Source organism: Penicillium expansum (assembly GCF_000769745.1).
Source record: "Penicillium expansum strain MD-8 chromosome Unknown contig353, whole genome shotgun sequence".
Classification (NCBI taxonomy): domain Eukaryota; kingdom Fungi; phylum Ascomycota; class Eurotiomycetes; order Eurotiales; family Aspergillaceae; genus Penicillium; species Penicillium expansum.
The window spans coordinates 50996-72079 of record NW_015971214.1 but is presented as its reverse complement, the minus strand read 5'-3'; the positions used below and the strand labels follow the sequence as shown (position 1 = coordinate 72079).

Genomic DNA, 21084 nt, shown 5'->3' with positions numbered 1-21084 from the left:
ACATCCTCGAAATGAGATCGCGCACAGAAGCCCCCGAACCGACAAAAAAAAGTGTTTTGAGACTTTGAACTGGGAAATATCCGTCCGGAGATCAAGGTGCCTGGTGTTTGCGTTTGTGTCTTTGGCGGCTTGGTCTGTCAATTTATGTCTATGCATGACAGCATCGGTAGCGATTTGATTTATCTGTGAATACAATATCATTTTCTTATCGGGCTGTATATGTGTTCCTTGTGTCTTTATATGTAAACCTCTAGATCTCAAGATGTACAATATGTATGTGGTTAGCGGGAAAATGTTCCACGCGGATATAAGGGGATCCAACGGATTGAATTTATATATTTGAATTGAATCTCAACCAGAAGAAAAGAGCTGCTAGATTCCACAACATAGGAAATAAAAAGAGACAAGGGAGCCAGTTTTCCAGGGAAAGACATTTCCTTTAGGAATTGACTAGTACAAGATGATAACACAGTCGAGGGCAAGTTATGTACAGTGATGTGATGGGGCTTAAAATCTTTCTTGTTTTTCAAGGCACTAGTAGTGCCTCTTGAATGGATGGGTATTGCGACCAGCATCTTCGTGTCCACACATCTAACATTTGGAAAAGATGTGGATTTGCCTGAAGTTGCTAATCAGATTGGAGGAAAATAGATTATCGGTAGGGAGCATCTGCGCGAGCAGCAGCAGCAATCTCAGGCTCCCACTTGTCACCGTTAGAGAGGAGCTTCTCCTTGTTGTACAGAAGCTCCTCACGGGTCTCGGTGGCATACTCGGCGTTGGAAGCTGAAAGATGAAATATTAGTAAACAGGTCTGAATGCCAATTGAGATGCAACCGGATAGTGTTAAACTCACTCTCAACGATGGCATCCACTGGGCAGCTCTCCTGGCAGTAGCCACAGTAAATGCACTTGGTCATATCAATATCGTAACGGGTCGTCCGGCGGCTTCCGTCCTCGCGCTCTTCGGCCTCAATGGTAATAGCCTGGGCCGGGCAGATGGCTTCACAGAGCTTGCAAGCAATGCAGCGCTCTTCACCAGTGGGATAGCGACGGAGGGCGTGTTCACCACGGAAACGGGGGGAGATGGGACCCTTCTCGAAGGGGTAGAAGATGGTGTAACTGGAACATGGCAACGCAATTAGTTGATATAATTCGATGCCATTGACTTTGGATTGCGATCCGCATCGCCGGCAAGGTTGGGTGGGACAAGGACTTACGGTGGTCTGAAAAACTGCTCGAGCACCACGTACATGCCGCGGAAGATCTCTGCCATGAGGAAGTATTTGCTGGCCTTGTCCAAGGCGGACTCGGAGTCCTGATCCCAGCGCTTGGGCGGGGGCAGGCGGAACCCGGCTTGAGGGGGTCCCGCTGGGGATGCTGCGCGGTACATCGAGGAAGAGAAGTTTGCGGTTGAGCCCAGCAATCCGAAGGGGGTCGGCCGACGGTAGGCGATTAGCCTCGCGACCGAGCGGGTGGCGGCCATGGTTTTGGAGAGGAGAGTGAGGTTGGATATATGGGGGAATCGAGGTTCAATTGGAGGTGGAAGGGGAGCAAGTCTCAGGTTGTGGTGGTTTGCAGGTTTCGGGCTTAGGTCATTCCTTTCTGTCGGGCGTTGATTGGCCCGCAGGATTTTGCTGGGCGCGACCTCACATCTTTCCTCTTCTGCGGCAGCCGTCTTCCCCCAATCTCTACCCTTTAACTCTCCACCATTTCTTTTTAATACTTTAGATCTTTTCAGCCTTTGCGCTTTTCCGATCAATCTATTTCATCATGTTCCGCTCCACCATTGTTCGTTCCTTGAAGGCTTCCGCCCCCCGTGTCATCAAGACCCCGGCTCCCTTCCACATCCGCAGCTCCCCCATTGCTGCCCAGGTCCCTCAATTCACTCCCTGCTTCGCTCAGGGTGTCCGCCTCTACTCCGCCCCTGCCGGTCTGAGCAAGAACGAGGCCGAGGGCCGGATAGTCAACCTGCTCAAGAACTTCGACAAGGTGCGTCATGTTGTTTTCCCCGGGGAATCCCGCCATCTGTCGGCTATAGACGTAAACCAAAATGCTAACTGAATTTGTTTCGTATTTAGGTCTCCGATGCCAGCAAGGTCAGTGATTATCGGTCGGATGGACCGTCGTGACCTTTACATCGCTATGAGCTATTGGAAAGGCGACCGAAAACATTCATCAGCTAAACCCGTTTGACCTGCAGATTAACGGCGCTTCCCACTTCTCGAACGACCTTGGTCTGGACAGCCTGGACACCGTCGAGGTCGTGATGGCTATTGAGGAGGTACGCGCCCAGTTTCTCTCAAGAAGACATCAACTATATATGATATGATGGATATCTAATTGTTTCAACAGGAGTTCAGCATTGAGATCCCCGACAAGGAGGCCGACCAGATCCACAGTGGTACGTTAGGACTTGATGACCTCGGTATAGTTCATGAACCAGAGCTGACATGAATATTACGCATAGTTGAGAAGGCTGTCGAGTACATCCTGGCCCAGCCCGATGGTATGTGAATCCCATAACACCCCTTCTTCCTTAACAATTGCTGACTTCCTCATAGCCCACTAAATATTTAATTTGAAGACTTGGGATCGGTTGGAGAATCGGATAGAAAAAGAATCGGGATGTTGGCATCAGTGGGGTTCGCTGGACACAGTGATACTCAACTGACATGCTATTTTGTATGCTGAATACATGCCAGTGGCTTTTCTTTCCTATATCGTGTATATCATTTGAGTGCAATTTATGCAATTTTGAAGCAGCATTGCTACCACGTGGTGATACTCACCAAATGCGTCTGGAAATTTTTTGGTATATGTTTTCAGCTTAATGGTCCATTGAGCCATTTTTCTGATAAATTCATACTTGAATATGTATATATTTAGGTACTCGTTACCTTTTTATATCATATGATTGTAGATAGATGTATGGCATCTACTAGTAGAGTTGGCTTTGTGGCTACATGTTTAGTTTCAATGAACATGGACAAAAAGATAAAGTACATAAGCATATCGAATTGGAGTAAGAGATCGTAGATATATGCCAAGTAAACTAGATTGTCAAATTTTTTAAAAAAACAGAGCAATAAAATAGAATCAAAACGGAAAGATTACAATCATAATGTCTTTCCACGGGCGTTTAAGCACCCGGAGATACTCAAAGAGCCACATCACCGAACTAACCTACTTTGAACTTCACCCTTTTCACAACTCCGTTCATTGCAGTCGCCTATCCCTCTTGTATTTAGGCGGGTTTAATTCAATATACCCGACACTGTATCAGTTTGGCTAGCCCCTCGGTCCCTGGTTTCCCCTGACACCGAAAGTCCCACTTCACCCGCAGACTTTCGGTCTGAACGGTCCCTCTCAACATCTCACCAACCCAGACAATCCAAACCACCGGCATATAGATCGGAAAGCCTTTGGTCATATCCGGCCATATCTCTCTCCATCCTTTTTTGATCCCCGACGCCAACCCGACCCGATCTCATGGCCTCAGCAGCCGGGGGCTTGACTCGCCGCAGAGGCGCCGGTCGAGTCGCTGGGGCAGACGAACAAGATGACAGCCGAGTGTCATCGCCAATCTCCCGAAATGGCTCTGCGATGGATACCCGTGGACCGGAGACATCGTTTACCAGTGCAGAGAATGGCCACAAGATCGCATTCGACCCCCGCGACATCAGCGAAAACGAGGAACGGGGCAAGCAACCCAAATTGACTTTGATGGAGGATATCTTGCTGTTGGGTCTGAAGGATAAACAGGTGAGTCTTCATGGATATTATCTCATGCCCGATATTGTTCGATCTGTGGTTCCGATCGCTGACCTCGCGCCCGCACCGCAATAGGGTTATCTGTCTTTCTGGAACGAAAACATCTCCTATGCCCTGCGAGGGTGTATCGTCATTGAGCTCGCGCTCCGCGGCCGTATAAGCATGCAGAAGGATTCGTCGCGGCGACGTTTCCCCCTAGCCGACCGCATCATCGAAGTCATCGACGATACATTGACTGGGGAGGTCTTGCTGGACGAGACACTGAAGATGATGAAGTCAAGCGAGAAGATGAGCGTCAACTCATGGATTGATTTGCTAAGTGGTGAGATGAGCTTGGAGCAAAAACATTGGTTGCGACATACTGACCGGGGCTGTTTGTAGGCGAAACCTGGAATTTGATGAAGATCGGATATCAATTGAAGCAAGTCCGGGAACGACTGGCCAAGGGTCTTGTGGACAAGGGTATTCTCCGGACCGAAAAGCGCAACTTCCTCCTCTTCGATATGGCGACGCATCCCGTGGCCGACGGCGGCGCGAAAGACGAGCTCCACCGACGAGTGCGCAATATCTGCAGCAACCGCACTGTGATTATCCCTCCTAGCTCATGGCTCCCCGAAGACGCCGAATACAGATACCTTCGCTCGATCTCCATGGTCTGTGCTGCATACGCCGCCAATGTCCTCGAGAACGCTTTGGTCACCATGAGCCACGAGGCTCGCGAAAGAGCTTTCGCGCAGGTGGACGAACTGCTGGCAGAGTATTCGCAATGGCCGTTTGGCCGCAAGGCTGGAGGTTCACAGGCAATTGGAGCCAATTTGGCTCAAGCTGTCAATGAGGAGATCAATCGAAACAAGGATAAAGAGCTTCAGATGGAGGTAAGCTGCACCTCATACTCAAAACACTTGACTCATGCTACGTGCTACGTGCTAACCAACAAACAGATTGTCGCCGCATGCTTGAGCGTTTTTACCAGACTTGATTCTTTACTTTAACGGAGGTACCGCGTAATACACTTGTCTTTTGTTCTTCACGACTTCTTCTTTCTCCTTGCACCTCGGCCACAAAACTTCGGTTTCTTCTTCTGTTCATGTAGTTTGATCTTGTGGGTTGGGGCAGAGCGTCGCTTTTTTCTTTTTTTTCCTCTCTCATGAAATCATCGGGTCAAAATTTATGCTTGTATGGGATATCTCATTAACTTTGATTTACTTCACCCTTTGTTTTATTCTCTTCTTTTCTTGAATTTGGCTTTTGGTGGCATTGCGAAAGTGGTCTTTGGCCTAACCAAGTAAGTGGCCCAATATTTTCAAATTGATACACAACCCTAGGTTGCCTTCTTCGGCATTGCTTCCTCCTGCGATGTGGTTTTTGTGATATCTTTGTATTAAATGAATGCATAAACATGACAATCTAAGTACAGGCGATATTATTAACCCTAACAACCACCATCCCACCACGCCGACTCCCCGCCGTCGCAGCAGCTCCAGAAGCCAAAAGATCTGCCGCACGGGAAAGATCGACTATAGTAATCTCTTTCCCACGAATCAGTCCCTCTTCCACCAACTCCGCAATCCGCTCCATAGCTGGCCCATCAGGATTAACAGGCACAAACCGACTCTTGATCCCACGCTTCCTCTCACCCAGCAAATCCTTTTCAGGAACAAGTGGAGACTGTTGCGCAACTTGGCCATCCACAACAGTCAACACAGCCCCGTAGTCCTTAACCACACCCTCAGCATGAGCCGCCCGGAATATTTCCCCGCCAGCACAGTCGAGCACGATATCAACCGGCTGCCAGCGGCGCGCGCGGAATACCTTCTCGATATTACACTCGTCCGGCGAAGGGAGATGCGGGATGATGACTATCTCATCCACTTCCCAGTCCTTCTCGATGATGTCGGCTTCGACTTGCGTGCAGGTTACACAGATCCACGGCCGGACGGGCATGGGAAAGAGCGAATCAGCTCGCAGGATCTGAACTGCGATCCGGCCGATGTCATTGTCGCGGGCGTTGGTGACAAGCACTCGGATCTTGGGCAGTTTTTGCTTCCCGTTGCCGTTGGAATTCGTGCTGCCAATTATACTCCCTAGCAGACTACCACGCCGTCCAGGGCTAGCGTTGCCGGTGACTAGGTCGATCAGGCTGCCGCGACGGGTATTGCCATTGGCATCTGCACTGGTAGTGGGATCGACTGTGCTGGAAGCGCGAGTGGCTGGAGCATCGGTGCTGCCTTTAATCAAGCCGATCAAACTGTTGCGGCGAACAGTACTCTTGGGATTGGGGTCGACTGTGCTAGCAGCGCGAGGGATGGTTTTCTTGCCACTGGGATTACCGCTAACGAGACTGATCAGGCTCTCGCGACGCACATTCTTAGGATTGGGAGCGGGATTGACAGCTTTAGCAGCAGGAGGGATGTTATCAATATCCCCTCCATTGCCACTGATGGTACCATTGGCATTGGCATTGCCATTGCCATTGAGTGCAGAGCCGCGGCGACTCCACTGCCAAATCCAACGTCCGTTCTCAGCTCCGCTGCCAGTACCACTGGTAGTATCATTTAGCATGCCGCCATTACCAGCGACCGTGCTTTTGCGATGTCCATAGCCGTAATTCTTGCTACCGAGTACGGACTCGCGGCGTTGACGCTGCCAAAGCCACCGTCCCATCCCATTCCCACCACTTCCAAACTCATCATCCACCTCACCCAGCCCGCCAGGAACATCGGGATCAAGCCCAGCATACCGAAAAAGCGCCTGCCAAGCCGTCAACGCCGGCAACGCAAGCGCCGCCGCCCCAGCAACGGTGATATTATCCGGTTTCAGCGCTAGCTCGCCCTCGGTCGCAACTGCATAGTCTGCTGATCCGCCGTCACGCGTATAGCCTACTACACCGAAGACTATATCGCCGATTTTGAATCTCGGGCCTTCTTCCCGCTCGTCGTCTTCGCGCGGCGTGCCGATGACTGCCCCGCAGAGACTGTGGAGTGGAATCTGCGGTGTCGTGTTTGGGGGGTTGAGGAGTCTGGCGAGGCGGATCTCGTCGTGACAGAAAGCTGCTGTGGTGATCTTCAGCAGGTATTGCTGGGCGGAGGGCTGTGGGGTTGGGAAGGCGGAGTCGAAGACGAGGTTTGTTCCAGTCTGGCGAATGACACTTGTGCTTGTTTCGGGTGAGAGGGCTTCGCTGATTTCTCCTTCTGGGATTCCGTCCGGTGTGTCGCTGTCTACTCCTTCTGGGGCGTAGTAGAGGGCTCGCATCGATAGTGGTGTGAAGGGTGAGTCGTTCAGCGTTGATGAGGAGGGCTTCGCGGGATGTGAAGTGGGCTTTATGGCTTCTGAAGTGCTTCCTGAGGCCCCTGATGTGTGCTTTGGTGGTTCAGGTGGCTTTCTGGCTTCTGGGCTGCGTGTTGGGGGCTCTGGTATATCCTTTGGAGGCTCGTGTTCCACGATGGGTTGCGTTGCAGGTATGTCTGACTGCATAGTGTCATTGGGATCTTGATGCATGTTGTTACTTTATAGAGCGTCGAGTATTTGTAATGAGTTGTAAGGGAGTTGAGGTTCTGGAGTAGGGTCTTCTCTTTTGCCATTTCAGGTCTATAGATCGGAGGCCATTTCCTAATCTTGACGTATGTAGGGCTTAGGTCAACATCGCCACTTGACAATCCCGATCAATTCCACTGCAATGAGCAGCGATTCGATCTTACCTTTCTATTTGACTTGATTTGACATGAAAATATAGTGTATGAAATCTCTGGTTCATGGAAGGTGGATAGGGCGATGGAATATCAAAATCAATGGCACTAGTGGGAAGAAGATGGAAGAAATCTCAAAAAAAACTATTAATACTATATCTTATATCATGGTAAATTGAGAGGTCAGATACATTGAAATAAATGCAGCCTGTTTAAATATCTAGCCCCTGAAGCTGACCTGAGCAGCACATTCTTAGATCGCACTTGTTATAGATCGTTGCTTGCTATAGACCTCCCAGGTACGGTAGACACCATAGTCTAGCAGGTTGGTAGTTTTGCAGTGTATTTCTTATCCTCCAGCCTGCTTGCCTTTGGTGTTTGCCTGCCTTCCGTATCGCCTGGACCTGGCGTGCCGTTCTGATCGCCGGTCAATCCAGGCGATGACTTTTTTATTTATTTCTCATCTCTGACCTTCTCTCTATCCTTATCTTTGGTGTGTGTTCTTCAGTGGATCTCTGGGAAATTTAGAGGAAGTTTGAAATTAGATTGGAATATTAACTTAAAATGGTTAGTCCAACTAAATATATACAGAGTATTAATTACATCTATAACGCCTGGTCCTCCATACCTAGCCCATCAACAAAATCATACAACTCCTCCGGATCCTCAAAGACCGTCCAAATGTGCGATGGCACATACTCAAACGCCTTCTCAAACCTCTCTGGTGCATTCTTCTCTTCCATATGCGCCACATCCCTAACCTTGCGAATAATGATAGCATGAATCCACTCAGGATACCGACTGTACATCTCCGCATAAGCCTCCGGATCCTTCTGCGTTGAGTCCCCAATACAAAGCACCCTCCGACGCGGGAACCACCCCCTAATCTTCTCCATCCGATCAACCTTGTATTCCTGCGTCTTCTCAGTGAAAGACTTGATCAGCCCCGTGATATCCATCCACGAGTAATCACGCAGCACCAGCGTCCCTGGGCTGTAGTGTTCATCCAGGAAGTCATGCAGGAAAGGATAGAGATTATACGGCGACGCGGAGAGATAAAACCACGCAGGGAATAGCTCAGCATGAACATATCTATAGAGCTCCGGCATACCAGCGATGGGCTCAGGGATATCCGCAAACGTCGTGCGAATAGCGCCCGTCGGCTCAAGCGTCATAGTATGCTTGATAGTATCGTCAATATCCGAGACTACCAGCCAGCCCTCGGGCGCGGCAAATGTCATGCTCATCGACACAGCCTCGTCACCGAAATTCTGCAGCCGCGGTCGCACAACAGCCCCGTCGTAAATCCCCACTTCGCCCATATCGACCGTCTGGCTGACAATGCCGTTCCGGTCGGACGGGCCGAGTCCGTGCGACTGCGCCGGCCGGAATAGGGGTATCTGAAGCGTGACCGTGCGCGCTGGTGAGACCTGGTTGAGGAAAGGCTGGACGCGTTCTGCGATGCGTCGACGTGTTTCGTCGTCGCTGCCTACCTCGCCGTCCAGCCCAATGTGGTCGGCGATCGCAGCAACGAGGTTGCCCACGTCTTTTCGGCCTTCTGTCTCGAAAATGCAGGCGACTACCTCAGCGTGCCAGCACGGCTGGTTCTCGTCTGTCTCCTCATTTACCGGCTGGTACGCTGTATTGTCTAGCAGCCACACGGTGTGCTCACGTGGGTCTGCTGGCTGCACGAGTGGGTTTTTAGGACCAAGAAATGACGAGAAGAAACTTATGAAGGCTGAGCTACGTTTCTCTTGTGTTGGTGTTGGAGATGTGGGAGTTGAAACCTCATGGACCTCCTTTTTGGCCTCAGCGACCGACAAATCGTCTGGACTGTGGTGCGGCATGATGCGCCGACTTAGCTTCTAGTTTCAAATTTTGAAGCGTTTTCTATAGTAAAATAGTGATAGAATTAGTCCCGAGGGAAATCTCCGAAAAGCACATGTCAGGGCGCAAAGATGCAAAGAAACAAAAGTAACTCATTAGGGGAGAGACAATCATATAGCTAGCCCCCGTTAGTTGACGATCTAGCGTTAGTGCCATCCGGTGCTTCCCCACCTGATCTTGTTTGCCTTTGAAGGCACTCGTATTGATGTCATATTTGGAGTGTAGACACAATATTTAGACGGGTGACAGGGGCAGGGCCATATCAGTTGTCAGTTGGTCAGGTCAGGCGAAGCACTATTGCGGGGGGTGGCTTGGCAGTAGGGCTGAGCTCCCGATGATGTTGATGAAGTTGATCAACCTGATGAATCTGATGAACTGGTCTTTTTGATTTTTAACCGGGTGATTCTGAAGCACTGCAACGTTGCATGTTTGGGGGCTTTCAAGTTATGACGTTCTTTTATGATCAATTTTTCGCTACAGATTCTCCATGACCTCACATAGCGTTGGAATGTTTATCGCATCTATCTCATTTAATACTAAAAGGAGCGAGATTTAGTATATGAATATTCCACAGTCGCTGGAGCAGAGCTTACAACTGGTAAGAATTGTCATCACCATGTATCATGTCTATATTTAGTGACCATCCGGTTAATTTGTATGAAATGTACAACATCCAGACATATCAGATCATTCCTGCAAAGGGTATCCGTATCCAACCAACATAGCAGGCTCATCAATGCTATGATGCTGATAACTGTAAATAGAAAAAAAAGTTAAATGCCAGGCCAGTGAAGTAGGGTAAAAGACAATTACCTGAGGACGCCAACAGCGCCAGGGTCGAGCATCAAAGAAAGGGGGAACTCCATAGGATATCCCAGCCAGCGCTTGGTAAAGGCACGAAGCAAATGTCCGTGTGCAACCAGCAGGATATCAGAAGGGTTCTCTCCGTGCATGTTGTCCTTGTGGATTGCGCGAATCTCTTGGATGAGATTATCAAGACGGTCCGTCACCTCTTGCGCAGACCTGTATTGACCTGGTTAGATATACTCGATCGTGGGCAATTGGATATAATCCCAACAGAGGTTTTTTTCTCTTTTTTTAAAAAAGAAAGACTTACTCTCCATTTTCGCAGCCGTCTCTCCAGATATCCCACTCGCTCTCGGTATCCAGACCGTGCTCCTTTCTCAAGGCCCGGATTTGTTTAGTCAACAGACCTTCATACAAACCATAATCCCACTCGGCCAGTCTGTCTGTCTCAGAGACCCTCTGCGTATCTTTGAGCGCCTGCTTATCGGCATCAGAGAAAGCAATCTCAAAGGTCTGCATTGCTCGCCTGCGAGGGCTGATGTAGACATGCGCAAGTTTGGCAGGGTCAATCAATCTTCCAGATCCGACAATCATCTTGCCAGATGCATTGACCTGGTTAACACCATCTTGAGTGAGCTCAAGCTCAGTGATTCCGGTGTACCGTCCGTTCTTGGACCATTCCGTTTGTCCTATAATCGAGTTAGATTACAGAAGAAGAGATTGACGTTCTGGGACATACCGTGTCGGTAGAGGAAGACACGGGGTGTGCTAGAGTCTTTATCGGGCATGTTTGCACTATTGTTCCAGGGTAGTCCAAGGGTGGTTGTTGAAAGTGGGTTGCGGGATTGTGGGAAAAGTGGAAAGGATTTCCGTTCCCGGTGAGTTTGAACCTCACCCGCCACGTGTGCTAACTTAACTTGGAAGTAGAATGGTAGAAGATTGACCTTTTATTCTATTTAAATGTGTATTTCTAAATAAAGCTGGTTGTGTAGTAGAGTATTGCTAAATGGGGTACTTGATATCTATGATCTTGGGGGCGATTTTGCCCCGCCATCGCGGGGTTAAGGCTTTTTTTATAGTGGGATTTTATAAGTGAATGATGCCTTGAACCATATAGAGGGATTCAATATTCATAAGTATTAAACTGATATATATATTAAGAGCTTCAGTCTCTACAGCCTGGAATATATAGTTCTTTGGTTTTAAGCATATATGCCACTAAACGAGCGCTGAGAGACTCTTAGTAATGGTTGATTACATAGAGAAAGCTCGGTAAAGTAGTGTCTCATCGACAATGCCCTTATGTTGAACCTGGCAGATATATTCTTTTCTTGGTATTACCCCTGTCGAAAAGTCCCCCCAATCTAGGAAACAAACATTATGTACGGAAAAATATCAGAATAGCAAAGGCCCAAGCTGATTATTTGATGATTGAAGTGGTAAATACAGACCTTGATACATAGATCAAATCTCAGACATAGAGATCATTATCCCATTGATACCTTGCATATCCCGTTCAACTTTCGAAATTGAATTTTTTTAGCCCTTGCATATTATTTAAGGTCTTGCGTTTCCACAAAGTCTTTTGTTATGTTTACAAGAATCACATAAGCTCAAGCAACTTGATATCTGAAGCCGATAAATCAGATTGTATAATCCACTTGAATTCGGTGTCAAACCCGACTTGAGCAGGTAGGTGGCATATGCAAATACACCTACCTACAGAGCGAGACTAATCTTAGCATATAGTCAACGAGGTTCCTCCAACATTCCAACATGCCTTCAACAATTTCGACCGTGGTATTCACTCCATCATCATCCCGACGTCGAAACGCCCTCAGATACGCTCCCAACCGGAAGTACCGACCCAGTCGAGCTCCCATCCGTCCGGTCTATATGGATGCAAACCCGTTCATTTGTCACACTTCCTCGCACTCTTTGACGCATTCTTGGCCCAAACATCATGCAGTCGATTGCCCGCGGTGCCATCGACACCATAGCGTCAGCTTCTGCAGACAGCAACGGTAGTAAAAAGGATTTGAGCGTGGAATCTTAATTTGGGACAAAATATGATTGTAATATGGCTAGGCTGGGCTGCATCCAAATATCATTTTCTGCAACCTGGCTGGTCATTTGACTTTCGAAGTGATAGTGATGTGAATTCTATTTAATATAACTCTTTGTCAAATTTACTTTAAGCTTAGTGGGAAAATAATGTACAATCTTCGAAGGGAGGATTCGATAGACACAGGTAGGTGTTTAACCTGTAAATCTCCCACTCTTGTTCGAACTATACGGTCAAATCCCATCTGTGATATGAGATATGCCTGACAAGTCTGATATTCTTCTAGAAACGAAATATTAGGGTTATTTCATTAGGATCCCTTGCCCCACGGGCATTCAAAACTACAAGCTTCATTACCATACATCTTTGTGAAAACAATAAGCTCTCCTCTTCTGTCCTAGTCCCAGCAGGACGTGCATTCCCGACTATTCTCTCCCGAACATTCAAGCAACCAAGCCACATTTTCATTTTGTTCCTCAAGATCGCCAGCAAGTTTTCGTTTCTGAGCCTCGAGCTCGAAGATCGTGCTCGTTTGTTCGTCAATCATGATTTTCTGTCTATCGAGCTTCATTCCCTGTATTTTGACCTTACATGATTGTTCGTTGAATCGAGACAATAGTTCCGTATATAGGTATTCAAACTGCGTTTCATCTTCAAGATCGAACAGCATATCTGAATCCTCATCATCTGCTGTCCATTGTTCAATGATTTCAACCAGATGCACTAGGGTATTGTGGCTTGGCAGGAGAAACTTCCCATCGTCTAGTGACATATTGTTGATCAGTTCTTCTTGGTACTCGAGCTCTGATAACATTGTGCTGGCAAAGGCACCAAAGACTTCCTTGATCTTCGTACCTCGCTTTTCCAGCGCAGATGCTATGTTAATGTGATCCTCAAGATCACGAACCAGCATATCGTTCTGGAACTCGAGATCAGAAATCCTGTTTGCCTGTCCCTCAAGATTAAGAACCGGCTTTCTGTTTTGGCCCTCGAGGTCGGAGATCCTTTTTGCCTGTTCCTCGAGAACATAAACCAGCTTTCCTTTTTGGCATTCGAGGTCAGAAATTTTCTTTGCCTGTTCCTCAAGCTCGCATGTAATATTTGCCGTGTGTTGTTCAAACCGACCCATGGCTTTTTCGTGCTTCTTTCTGAGGTCGAGGATAATCTTCCCCTGTTCCTTCATCTGATGTCTGAGCTGTGCATTTTGTTCCTGAGAGTCCTTGAGCTGTTTCTTCATCTCATGTGTTAGCTGCGCGTTTTGTTCCTGGGAGGACTTGAGCGTGTCGTTATGCTGTGGTGACATGGAACCACATGGCGGTCCAATATCATTGATCAGGCACTGCGGATTAACTGAAGATTGTCTCCATTCCGGTTCTCTGAGGAGTAAGTGGTTCGCGTTTTGGTTCTCCTCTTCGAGGTCGCGTGCCACCTTTGTATTTTGCACTCTGAGGTCAAGGATGGCCATCACGTCCATTTCGTTGATTTGGGCCGACCTGTCGCCGGCGTCCGGTGTTTGATGGACAGATGTGCCTCCTGTGAGTATGCTTTCTTATTGTATAGGGTAGGCTGAGTTGGCAAGTGATAAGACTTCGCAAGCGATGGGTATGCAAGGTTAATATTTTTGGGAGTGTTAATTGAATTTATAAGTGTGTGTAAGGTGAGTGATTCCTGTGAGTTGACTTGAAGGACAGACGTCTTATATTGCAAGTTGTCTAGGTCTTGTTCCGATGCTATATTTGGCCCGGAAGGCATAACTATAATTTGAGGAACTAGTCCAACCTTGGAAAAAAAAATCGTGAATTGGATGTATGCCATCCATGGATGATACCTGGTTCTTTTCCCTTTCCTGTGCATATAGGCCCTCGCTCGCCGAGTATAAAGTAAGACAGATATCGTTGCAATGAGTCATAACACATAGAGCATGGAAACAAACATATTTGCAGCTCAATAACCAAGGAGCGGATATAAATGATCCCGTGAATTGACCGAGGCGCGAAGATGATACCTCCCCAATGACGAGATGGCGAGTGGTAATACTGGGTACCAGAATACCAGACTCGAGTTGAACGGACCGAATGCACTTGCTAGAGCAGTGCTCGCAAGCGACAAAGAAGTCCATGGGCGTCGCAAGAAGAGAAAACACCCAAGATGCCCCAGAAAATGGCGATAGCCTTGAGAGCAAGAAGCTAACTAGAGCCCGCTGAGTGGGCCCGCTGGGTGAGTGGATAATTGATGCTCAATAGGTCTAACTTTCACCATTTCTTCGGGGCAGAAATCTCCGCGCGAGAGAATGACCCAGAGATTGTCTCCTTTCCTTTGCGCTGCTGAATCGCTTTGATTCCCGTGCGGTCGGTGACTGTGGTCGCATTGATGATATTGTCGAATGCCTCATCCTCGCTTCCTCCTGAGCCGGACTCGGCATCTGAGTCGACATACAGCTGCTCCGGCCGAGAAATTTTCTCTGGTTGCTGCGTTTCCTCTTCTTCCGGATTCTTGAACGATTTAGAATTGAGAATCTTGCGGCGGATTTCGGCCATTTGCTCTTCATCTTCGGAATCATCGGAAATCGCGAATGGGTCCTTGTCTTCATCTTCCTCTTCGTCGCTGCCCTCATCTTCGTCATCTTCGTCTCCGCTTTCGTCGTCCTCGTCGTCTGAAGTTCGTGCAGGCAAACGATTAGTGTTTCCTTTGGTCCACATATCATCACCTCCATCGACACGGCTGTCTTCGTATTCGCGTTCGATTTTAGTTAGCCATTCCTCTTCAGTCCTCTTTACGTCCTCTTCCGTTTCGCAGGCAGCGTAGCGCGCTAGAAGCTCTTTGTTGATTTCCAAGAAAGATGGCCCATAGCTGAAATGTCTGAGCAGATCTTCCGCCCATTCCAAGCGACGACAGATGGCGAAGCAAGCGGCGAGCGCTTCGACGCAGTTCAGACGCCATGGTTTGCCGTAGTTGACCGTGTTAGCGGCGATAAGGTAGGGAACTATATATCAAGATAATTAGCATCCTATGCCTCCAGTTCATCATTGCCCAATTCTTATCACATACGAAGTCGTTCACATTTTCCGCCGATCCGCGACCAGGGCACTTCCTTGACTCGCACCCAAGAGCATTCCACCACGGCAGCACCGTGCTGTTCCAGAATATCTTTGTCTGCGGGAGAGATGATTCGCTTGGCATTTGGACTAGATAATCGTCAGTATGCAAGCCAAGACAACCAAAAAATCCGCTGCGAAACATACGAGACGATCACGCCGGGGTGCCGTTGGCCAATGTGAAGCTCCCGCATCAGACCGAGCTTCATCAGTCGCTTTCCTGAGCATCGCTTGGGGTCGCAGTGGCCCATATCCCAGCAGGCAGCCTTGTAAGGAGGCCTCGAGGAGGTCGCACCTTCAACTTCTTCATCACCGCGGGGCACTCGGGGGCGGGGGTTGCTGTTGAATTTCTTGCCTCCTCGCGCAAAGTTGTCTTTTTTGTGGCGAACCATGGTGGATGATAAGATCAAGATTAAAAGAGAAGATTCAAGAATACCCAAATTGGAGTATCTTGAAGTATTTTGTGGTGGTAAACGTAGTGATTAAAAAAAAAAGATCCAAGGCCAAGCACAGGCGCCACACGTGCAGGCTAATCGGGTTCTCCGCCCGCCTCCCCGTCCGCGACTGTACACATCTCCTCTGGATCCTTGTGCTTTCCAGTACCTCCCTCTTAATCCGATTAATATCCTTTCCCCCTTGTTTCCTTGTCTACCGCCATCCTGGAGGCTGCATCTGCACGAATGGCGGCTAGGGACCGCTTCGGTGTCTACGCTGAGCCAGGCGCTTCGCCGTTGCAGCGGGCCATTCGTGAGTTCAGTGTTGGAATGAATGTAACACAAATAATTCATACTGATGCTTAATTATCTACAGGAAATGCCTGCGATCCTCAGAACTACGAGCCAAACCTGGCCCTGAACCTCGAAGTTGCGGATCTAATCAACTCCAAGAAAGGCAATGCGTAAGTGAGAACACCCATGTTGTATGGCGCACACTCATAAATTGTTAGGCCCCGAGAAGCCGCCTTCGATATCGTTCATCTTATCAATTCCCGAAACCAGAATGTCGCATTGTTGGCGTTGGCGGTACGTGGAGAGCTCAACTGACAGCTGGCGCGGGGGAGACTGACAACCGGGGTTTATAGCTACTCGATATTGCCGTCAAGAACTGCGGATATCCGTTCCATCTCCAGATTGGCACAAAGGAATTCTTAAATGAATTGGTCCGCAGGTTCCCCGAGCGGCCACCCATACGGCCCTCCAGGGTCCAGCACCGCATTTTAGAGTCGATCGAGGAGTGGCGCCAGACTATCTGCCAGACATCGCGCTATAAGGATGACCTAGGCTTCATTCGAGACATGCACCGTCTGTTGCTTTACAAGGGTTATATGTTCCCCGAGGTCCGCCGAGAAGACGCCGCAGTCTTGAACCCAAGTGATGTAGGTGGCACCCCCATGGTATTGTTTTCGGACTCGAATTAATGTCGGCTAGAATCTCCGCTCAGCGGATGAAATGGAAGAGGAAGAGAAGGAAGCACAGTCTGCCAAACTCCAAGAGTTGATTCGGAGAGGCACTCCTTCCGATCTACAGGAAGCGAACCGGCTTATGAAGGTTATGGCTGGATTCGACAATCGGCATAAAACTGACTATCGAGCAAAGGCCGCGGAGGAGGTTGTTAAGGTGCAGCAAAAAGCCAAGATTTTGGAAGAGATGCTGCAGAATCAACAGCCCGGGGGAGCTCTCCCCGAAGGCGACGTTTTCGAGGTAGGTGATACAACGTCACGCGTGTTGTTTGCTAGTTGATTGGCCTCTGATTCTCTTACCAGGAACTTGCGAGTGCTTTGCAAAGCGCTCACCCCAAAATCCAGAAAATGTGCGAGGAAGAATCGGATGATCCCGAGGCCGTCCACAAGTTATTGGAGATAAACGACAGCATACATCGCACAATCGAGCGGTATAAGCTGGTTAAGAAGGGTGATCTGGATGCTGCATCTCAGATCCCCAAGGGTACACTAGGCACCACTACTGGAGTCTCAACAAATGCAAACAATGAGCTCTCTCTTATCGATTTCGACCCGGAGCCTGAACCCAGCTCCAACAGTAACGGGGCCGGACCATCCCAGGGTGGTAACTCTTTGGAGAATGACTTGCTCGGCCTTTCATTAGGTGAGCAAGGTCCTTCTCCCGGAGGTGGCATCTCTCTCGGATCTTCTAGTAAGTACCGCGGCACAATATTTCCCAAAGCACCCCCACTGACCAATATCAAAGTGAATTTCCCGTCTATGTCGGCAAGCTCAACGCCGCCTGCTCCATCACAACCTCAGCAGCAGGCGCCAACAGCCTTCAAACCCAATTATGATATCCTCGCTTCTATGAACAGTTCGCGACCTGTCTCTCAATCTCCCACACCCGTTATGGGTGCCTCGCCCCAAGCCCAGTCCACAGCGAGTCCGCCACCAGCGGTTGACCCATTTGCATCGCTCGTCTCTGCCAGCCCACGGGCAACGTCTAGTCCCTTCCAACCACCGGCGCAAAGCCAACCTACTCCCGCTTCGTCGTCATTGCTTGACCTGGTCGGAGGCACGGGTCCGTCCCCGCAACCGGCGCGGCAGGCCGCTCCAGTGGAAGATGATGAGTGGGATTTCGCATCCGCATTGCCAGCGAGCAATGCACTTCCATCGACCAACAAGATCCAAGTCCTTAACTCTCAGCTTCGTGTTGACTTTGCCGCGCGCCGGATCCCTAACCAACCACGCCAGATCCATGTCGTAGCCATTTTCTCAAACACAACTAGCCAACGTATTGGAGACCTCCATTTCCAGGTCGCCGTGGAGAAGGTAAGCCATTTTCCACTATTACCATCGTGCACTTTCTAGATGAGTTTGCTTACAATTAATTAGTCATACACCCTCCAGCTTCGGCCGCAGTCGGGCCGAGACATTGCACCCCAGCAGCAAAATGGGGTACAACAGGAGATGCTCATCGACGGAATTGAGGTTGGCAAAGGCAACTCGGTGAAAATTCGGTTCAAGGTGTCTTACAAGCTTGGCGGCGAGGCCCGTGAGGAGCAGGGAATGGTGCCACCGCTGGGAATCGCCTAAACGGAGTTCACGCCGATCCCTGAACTTTATCTTGCTGTTATCGTTTGCGTCCGAGATTTCCCTCCAGATCTGTCCGATGAGAGTTTGCCCCGAGCGGACAATATAGCACTCCCGTTGAATCCTAATTTTCATGTATTGATGCTGGCTTTTCCAATCTAGCGCAGCATCATCGGCGAATTTGGCCTTTGTTTACCCTTGATTGATGTCCTTTTTCTTTGGCTTTGCACTCATTGAGAACTTAGCGTCTTTTACCTATTCATGCTGTTTACTGTTTATAAACAAGATTTCATTTGCAATGGTTTTTCTCTCGTGGCAAGGGGATGGTGTGCGCGGGGGTGGATTGACTGATTCGCAATGATACAGATATGAAAAGTATGTAGCCAGGAACGAACCTAACAACCAATCCTCGTCCTCTCCATGCGAAAGAGAGAGGGGCCGATTCCCTTGCCATACTCCGTCCTATAGCACCAAGTCTCCCGGAGTGACGGTACCTTCCTACCTAACCGAGTAACCACCCCGAACACCGGGCACGAGGAACCAGCCCTAGCGCCAAAACCCATGTGCCTGCACGCACGTTCGTGGAATGTACCCCGAAAAAGAAAACAGAAAATCCAAAAAATCAATTCCGCGGAAATTTCCCCCTGCATAGCCCACCCAACGCCACGGCCACGGTGCTATGGCTAGCCACACATTCCGTTCTAAGTATGTATGCCTGCAGATCTCAGTGGGAGTTTCCTACAATCGTCCTGGCGGTTATATGCGACATGCGCTGTAGTTTGGGATCGATATTGCGGCTGTGTGTGTGGAGTTTCTATGGAGTACTTGTTCGATCCCCGATCGAGATCGATCATCTACATACATACATAACCTTCTGAAGGAATCTGGGGATTGGTTGTTTAACCTGGGTAGATACGAGAACTGTGAGATCCCTGGTATTAATAATGATATTCAACGTTAATTCTCATGTCTATGTATCTCGCAAATAGTACGGAATACATGTACGGATGTACTCCGTTAACTTCGTGCTCCGTCGGACATGGATGTGGGCGATCAGCGGGGTGTGATCGGCTTGATCGCCGAATCCACACTACATATTGTAGCTAATCGCTAATGCCGATAAAACTTCAATTGGAATTGCCAATATGCCAATCATATGAGCAAAAAGTAAGACATGGGTAGTTCATGTAAAGGAATATGCAGAAGGATGCTATCGGATTGTTCATGCAGTGGCAAACTCAGGGGCAGCTCGGAGTCGCCTAGCCTCGGCCGAATGGGATTAGGTAACTCGACTCTAGACCGGTGGCAAACCCCCAAGAATTTCTTATGGGCTTTCAATATGGCGTCGTTTTTCCATGGGAAATGAGGCTAGATCAGGCAGGTATATGTCCGGAGGCCAAAAGAAAGAAGCAGGATACGAAGGGCTTGGAGATTGATGGCGATTGAGCCCGTATTTTGTATCATGGAGTACATACATATAGTGATGGCTTGTGATGGTGGTCAATTAGTGTGATCCATTTTGTATAATGTTTAGTACTTTTGCCTGACGTTTATGCCTCGGTTAGTACGTTTGCTACATGATCTTACGCCTCGCAAGGACAAACCCTAAGCGCAGGCGTACATTGTTACTCCATAGTGTCAGATCGATATATTTCAAGCGTATGTATAGTTAAGTTGACCATGTTGACAGTTATTAGTAGGGTCATATACTGGTATTACGCTACGCTGATTAAAACTACTAGTAGTCAACGAGAGTAATTCCAAGGAATATGTTGCGGTAGCCTGGAGCTTGCCCAGCCCTGTAGGCGGAGTGGTACGCCGAGGTACGCCAAGGAATTTGCCTCATTAGGAAGGCAGAGACTCATGGAGTCCTGGGTCGTTATTATTCAATGGAAACCTGGAGTCAGCCAAAAATTTACAAAAATTTTCGATCACTACAATGATCTAGATCCTACACTGGCTGTTTAATTCGCGAAGGCGACTGTCATACTAAGTGATTCATCCCATGAAGATGCGATCGTTGATCGACGATTGAGTATCCGAAATACTGCACTAAATCTGAGGTGCAGTAACCTTATCTATAGATATTCCAAGACGATCTTTGCTTGTTAGATGCATATAATCATGACCTTGAATTTCAGGTTTCTAAGTGAGATGACAAGCTGAGTAACATGTAGTGTGGTCCTGGTCCCTGCCCGATCCGGCAATCACGTGGTACCATTCTCCTGCGTGGTACTGAAGGCCCTTCTCGTAGAAGAGAGAGAGAAGGAAAAAAAAAAGTATTGACGGCCTAACGTTTAAGGAAGATGATCTGCAGTGATTTTTCGATAGAGTAACATCTATCGGGATACATCTATCGGGATCTGTCTGGAGTACAGAGTAACGCCGCCCCACTTAAGTGCGAATGGTCTAGACCTCAAGGGTTAATCTGAAATCATTTTTAATCTCTTGATAACTACTCCGTACAAATGGGGCATCCTGCAGATTGATTCACTTGTAAAAGTAGGAAATAGTCTCCAGGTGGGCTAGACATGGGCCATGAGTGGCACCATATCGAGCCACTCGTATTTGGCGGTTAGTGGCGCTCTTGAGCGGACTAGCCTACCTGGTACAAAAAGTAGAGAAGAGGGACTGGGCAACCATGGACCGATCGGCCGTAAGTTTTCCAAGCGCCCAAACTATGATCGGCTCCGTTCCGTGGTTCTGGCCCCGAGCTTGGGCTTAACTTTGACACTCAGG

The 21084-nt window shown here is 48.7% G+C and overlaps 9 protein-coding genes across 9 annotated transcripts; 3 read left to right on the top strand and 6 right to left on the bottom strand.

Moving 5' to 3' along the window:
- Positions 1-652: 652 nt before the first annotated feature.
- On the bottom strand, positions 653-1483 carry PEX2_099320 (NuoI/complex I 23 kDa subunit family protein; the record flags this gene model as incomplete). Its single annotated transcript, XM_016747202.1, has 3 exons — positions 653-783; positions 854-1119; positions 1218-1483. The coding sequence occupies 3 exons, from the start codon at positions 1481-1483 to the stop codon at positions 653-655; spliced, it is 663 nt and encodes a 220-aa protein (XP_016601900.1).
- Positions 1484-1770: 287 nt separating this feature from the next.
- Positions 1771-2569, top strand: acpA (acyl carrier protein; the record flags this gene model as incomplete). The annotated part of the gene is made up of 6 exons (XM_016747201.1): positions 1771-1989; positions 2079-2096; positions 2159-2281; positions 2353-2401; positions 2468-2506; positions 2562-2569. The coding sequence occupies 6 exons, from the start codon at positions 1771-1773 to the stop codon at positions 2567-2569; spliced, it is 456 nt and encodes a 151-aa protein (XP_016601899.1).
- Positions 2570-3489: 920 nt separating this feature from the next.
- PEX2_099300 (GOLPH3/VPS74 family protein) lies at positions 3490-4763 on the top strand (the record flags this gene model as incomplete). Its single annotated transcript, XM_016747200.1, has 4 exons — positions 3490-3762; positions 3847-4093; positions 4153-4646; positions 4713-4763. 4 exons carry the CDS (start codon positions 3490-3492, stop codon positions 4761-4763), a joined length of 1065 nt encoding a protein of 354 aa, XP_016601898.1.
- Positions 4764-5178: 415 nt separating this feature from the next.
- Positions 5179-7269, bottom strand: PEX2_099290 (Alcohol dehydrogenase superfamily, zinc-type; the record flags this gene model as incomplete). The annotated part of the gene is made up of 1 exon (XM_016747199.1): positions 5179-7269. One exon carries the CDS (start codon positions 7267-7269, stop codon positions 5179-5181), a length of 2091 nt encoding a protein of 696 aa, XP_016601897.1.
- Positions 7270-8062: 793 nt separating this feature from the next.
- PEX2_099280 (phosphatidate phosphatase App1 family protein) lies at positions 8063-9304 on the bottom strand (the record flags this gene model as incomplete). Its single annotated transcript, XM_016747198.1, has 1 exon — positions 8063-9304. One exon carries the CDS (start codon positions 9302-9304, stop codon positions 8063-8065), a length of 1242 nt encoding a protein of 413 aa, XP_016601896.1.
- A 727-nt stretch (positions 9305-10031) lies between these two features.
- PEX2_099270 (Histidine phosphatase superfamily, clade-1) lies at positions 10032-10939 on the bottom strand (the record flags this gene model as incomplete). The annotated part of the gene is made up of 4 exons (XM_016747197.1): positions 10032-10098; positions 10158-10367; positions 10462-10840; positions 10891-10939. 4 exons carry the CDS (start codon positions 10937-10939, stop codon positions 10032-10034), a joined length of 705 nt encoding a protein of 234 aa, XP_016601895.1.
- A 1674-nt stretch (positions 10940-12613) lies between these two features.
- Positions 12614-13690, bottom strand: PEX2_099260 (uncharacterized protein; the record flags this gene model as incomplete). Its single annotated transcript, XM_016747196.1, has 1 exon — positions 12614-13690. One exon carries the CDS (start codon positions 13688-13690, stop codon positions 12614-12616), a length of 1077 nt encoding a protein of 358 aa, XP_016601894.1.
- Positions 13691-14468: 778 nt separating this feature from the next.
- Positions 14469-15703, bottom strand: PEX2_099250 (ribosome biogenesis TSR3 family protein; the record flags this gene model as incomplete). The annotated part of the gene is made up of 3 exons (XM_016747195.1): positions 14469-15199; positions 15265-15401; positions 15459-15703. The coding sequence occupies 3 exons, from the start codon at positions 15701-15703 to the stop codon at positions 14469-14471; spliced, it is 1113 nt and encodes a 370-aa protein (XP_016601893.1).
- Positions 15704-15991: 288 nt separating this feature from the next.
- Positions 15992-18348, top strand: PEX2_099240 (VHS domain protein; the record flags this gene model as incomplete). The annotated part of the gene is made up of 7 exons (XM_016747194.1): positions 15992-16058; positions 16122-16209; positions 16258-16333; positions 16393-16686; positions 16739-17011; positions 17074-18084; positions 18148-18348. 7 exons carry the CDS (start codon positions 15992-15994, stop codon positions 18346-18348), a joined length of 2010 nt encoding a protein of 669 aa, XP_016601892.1.
- Between the last annotated feature and the right edge of the window lie 2736 nt (positions 18349-21084).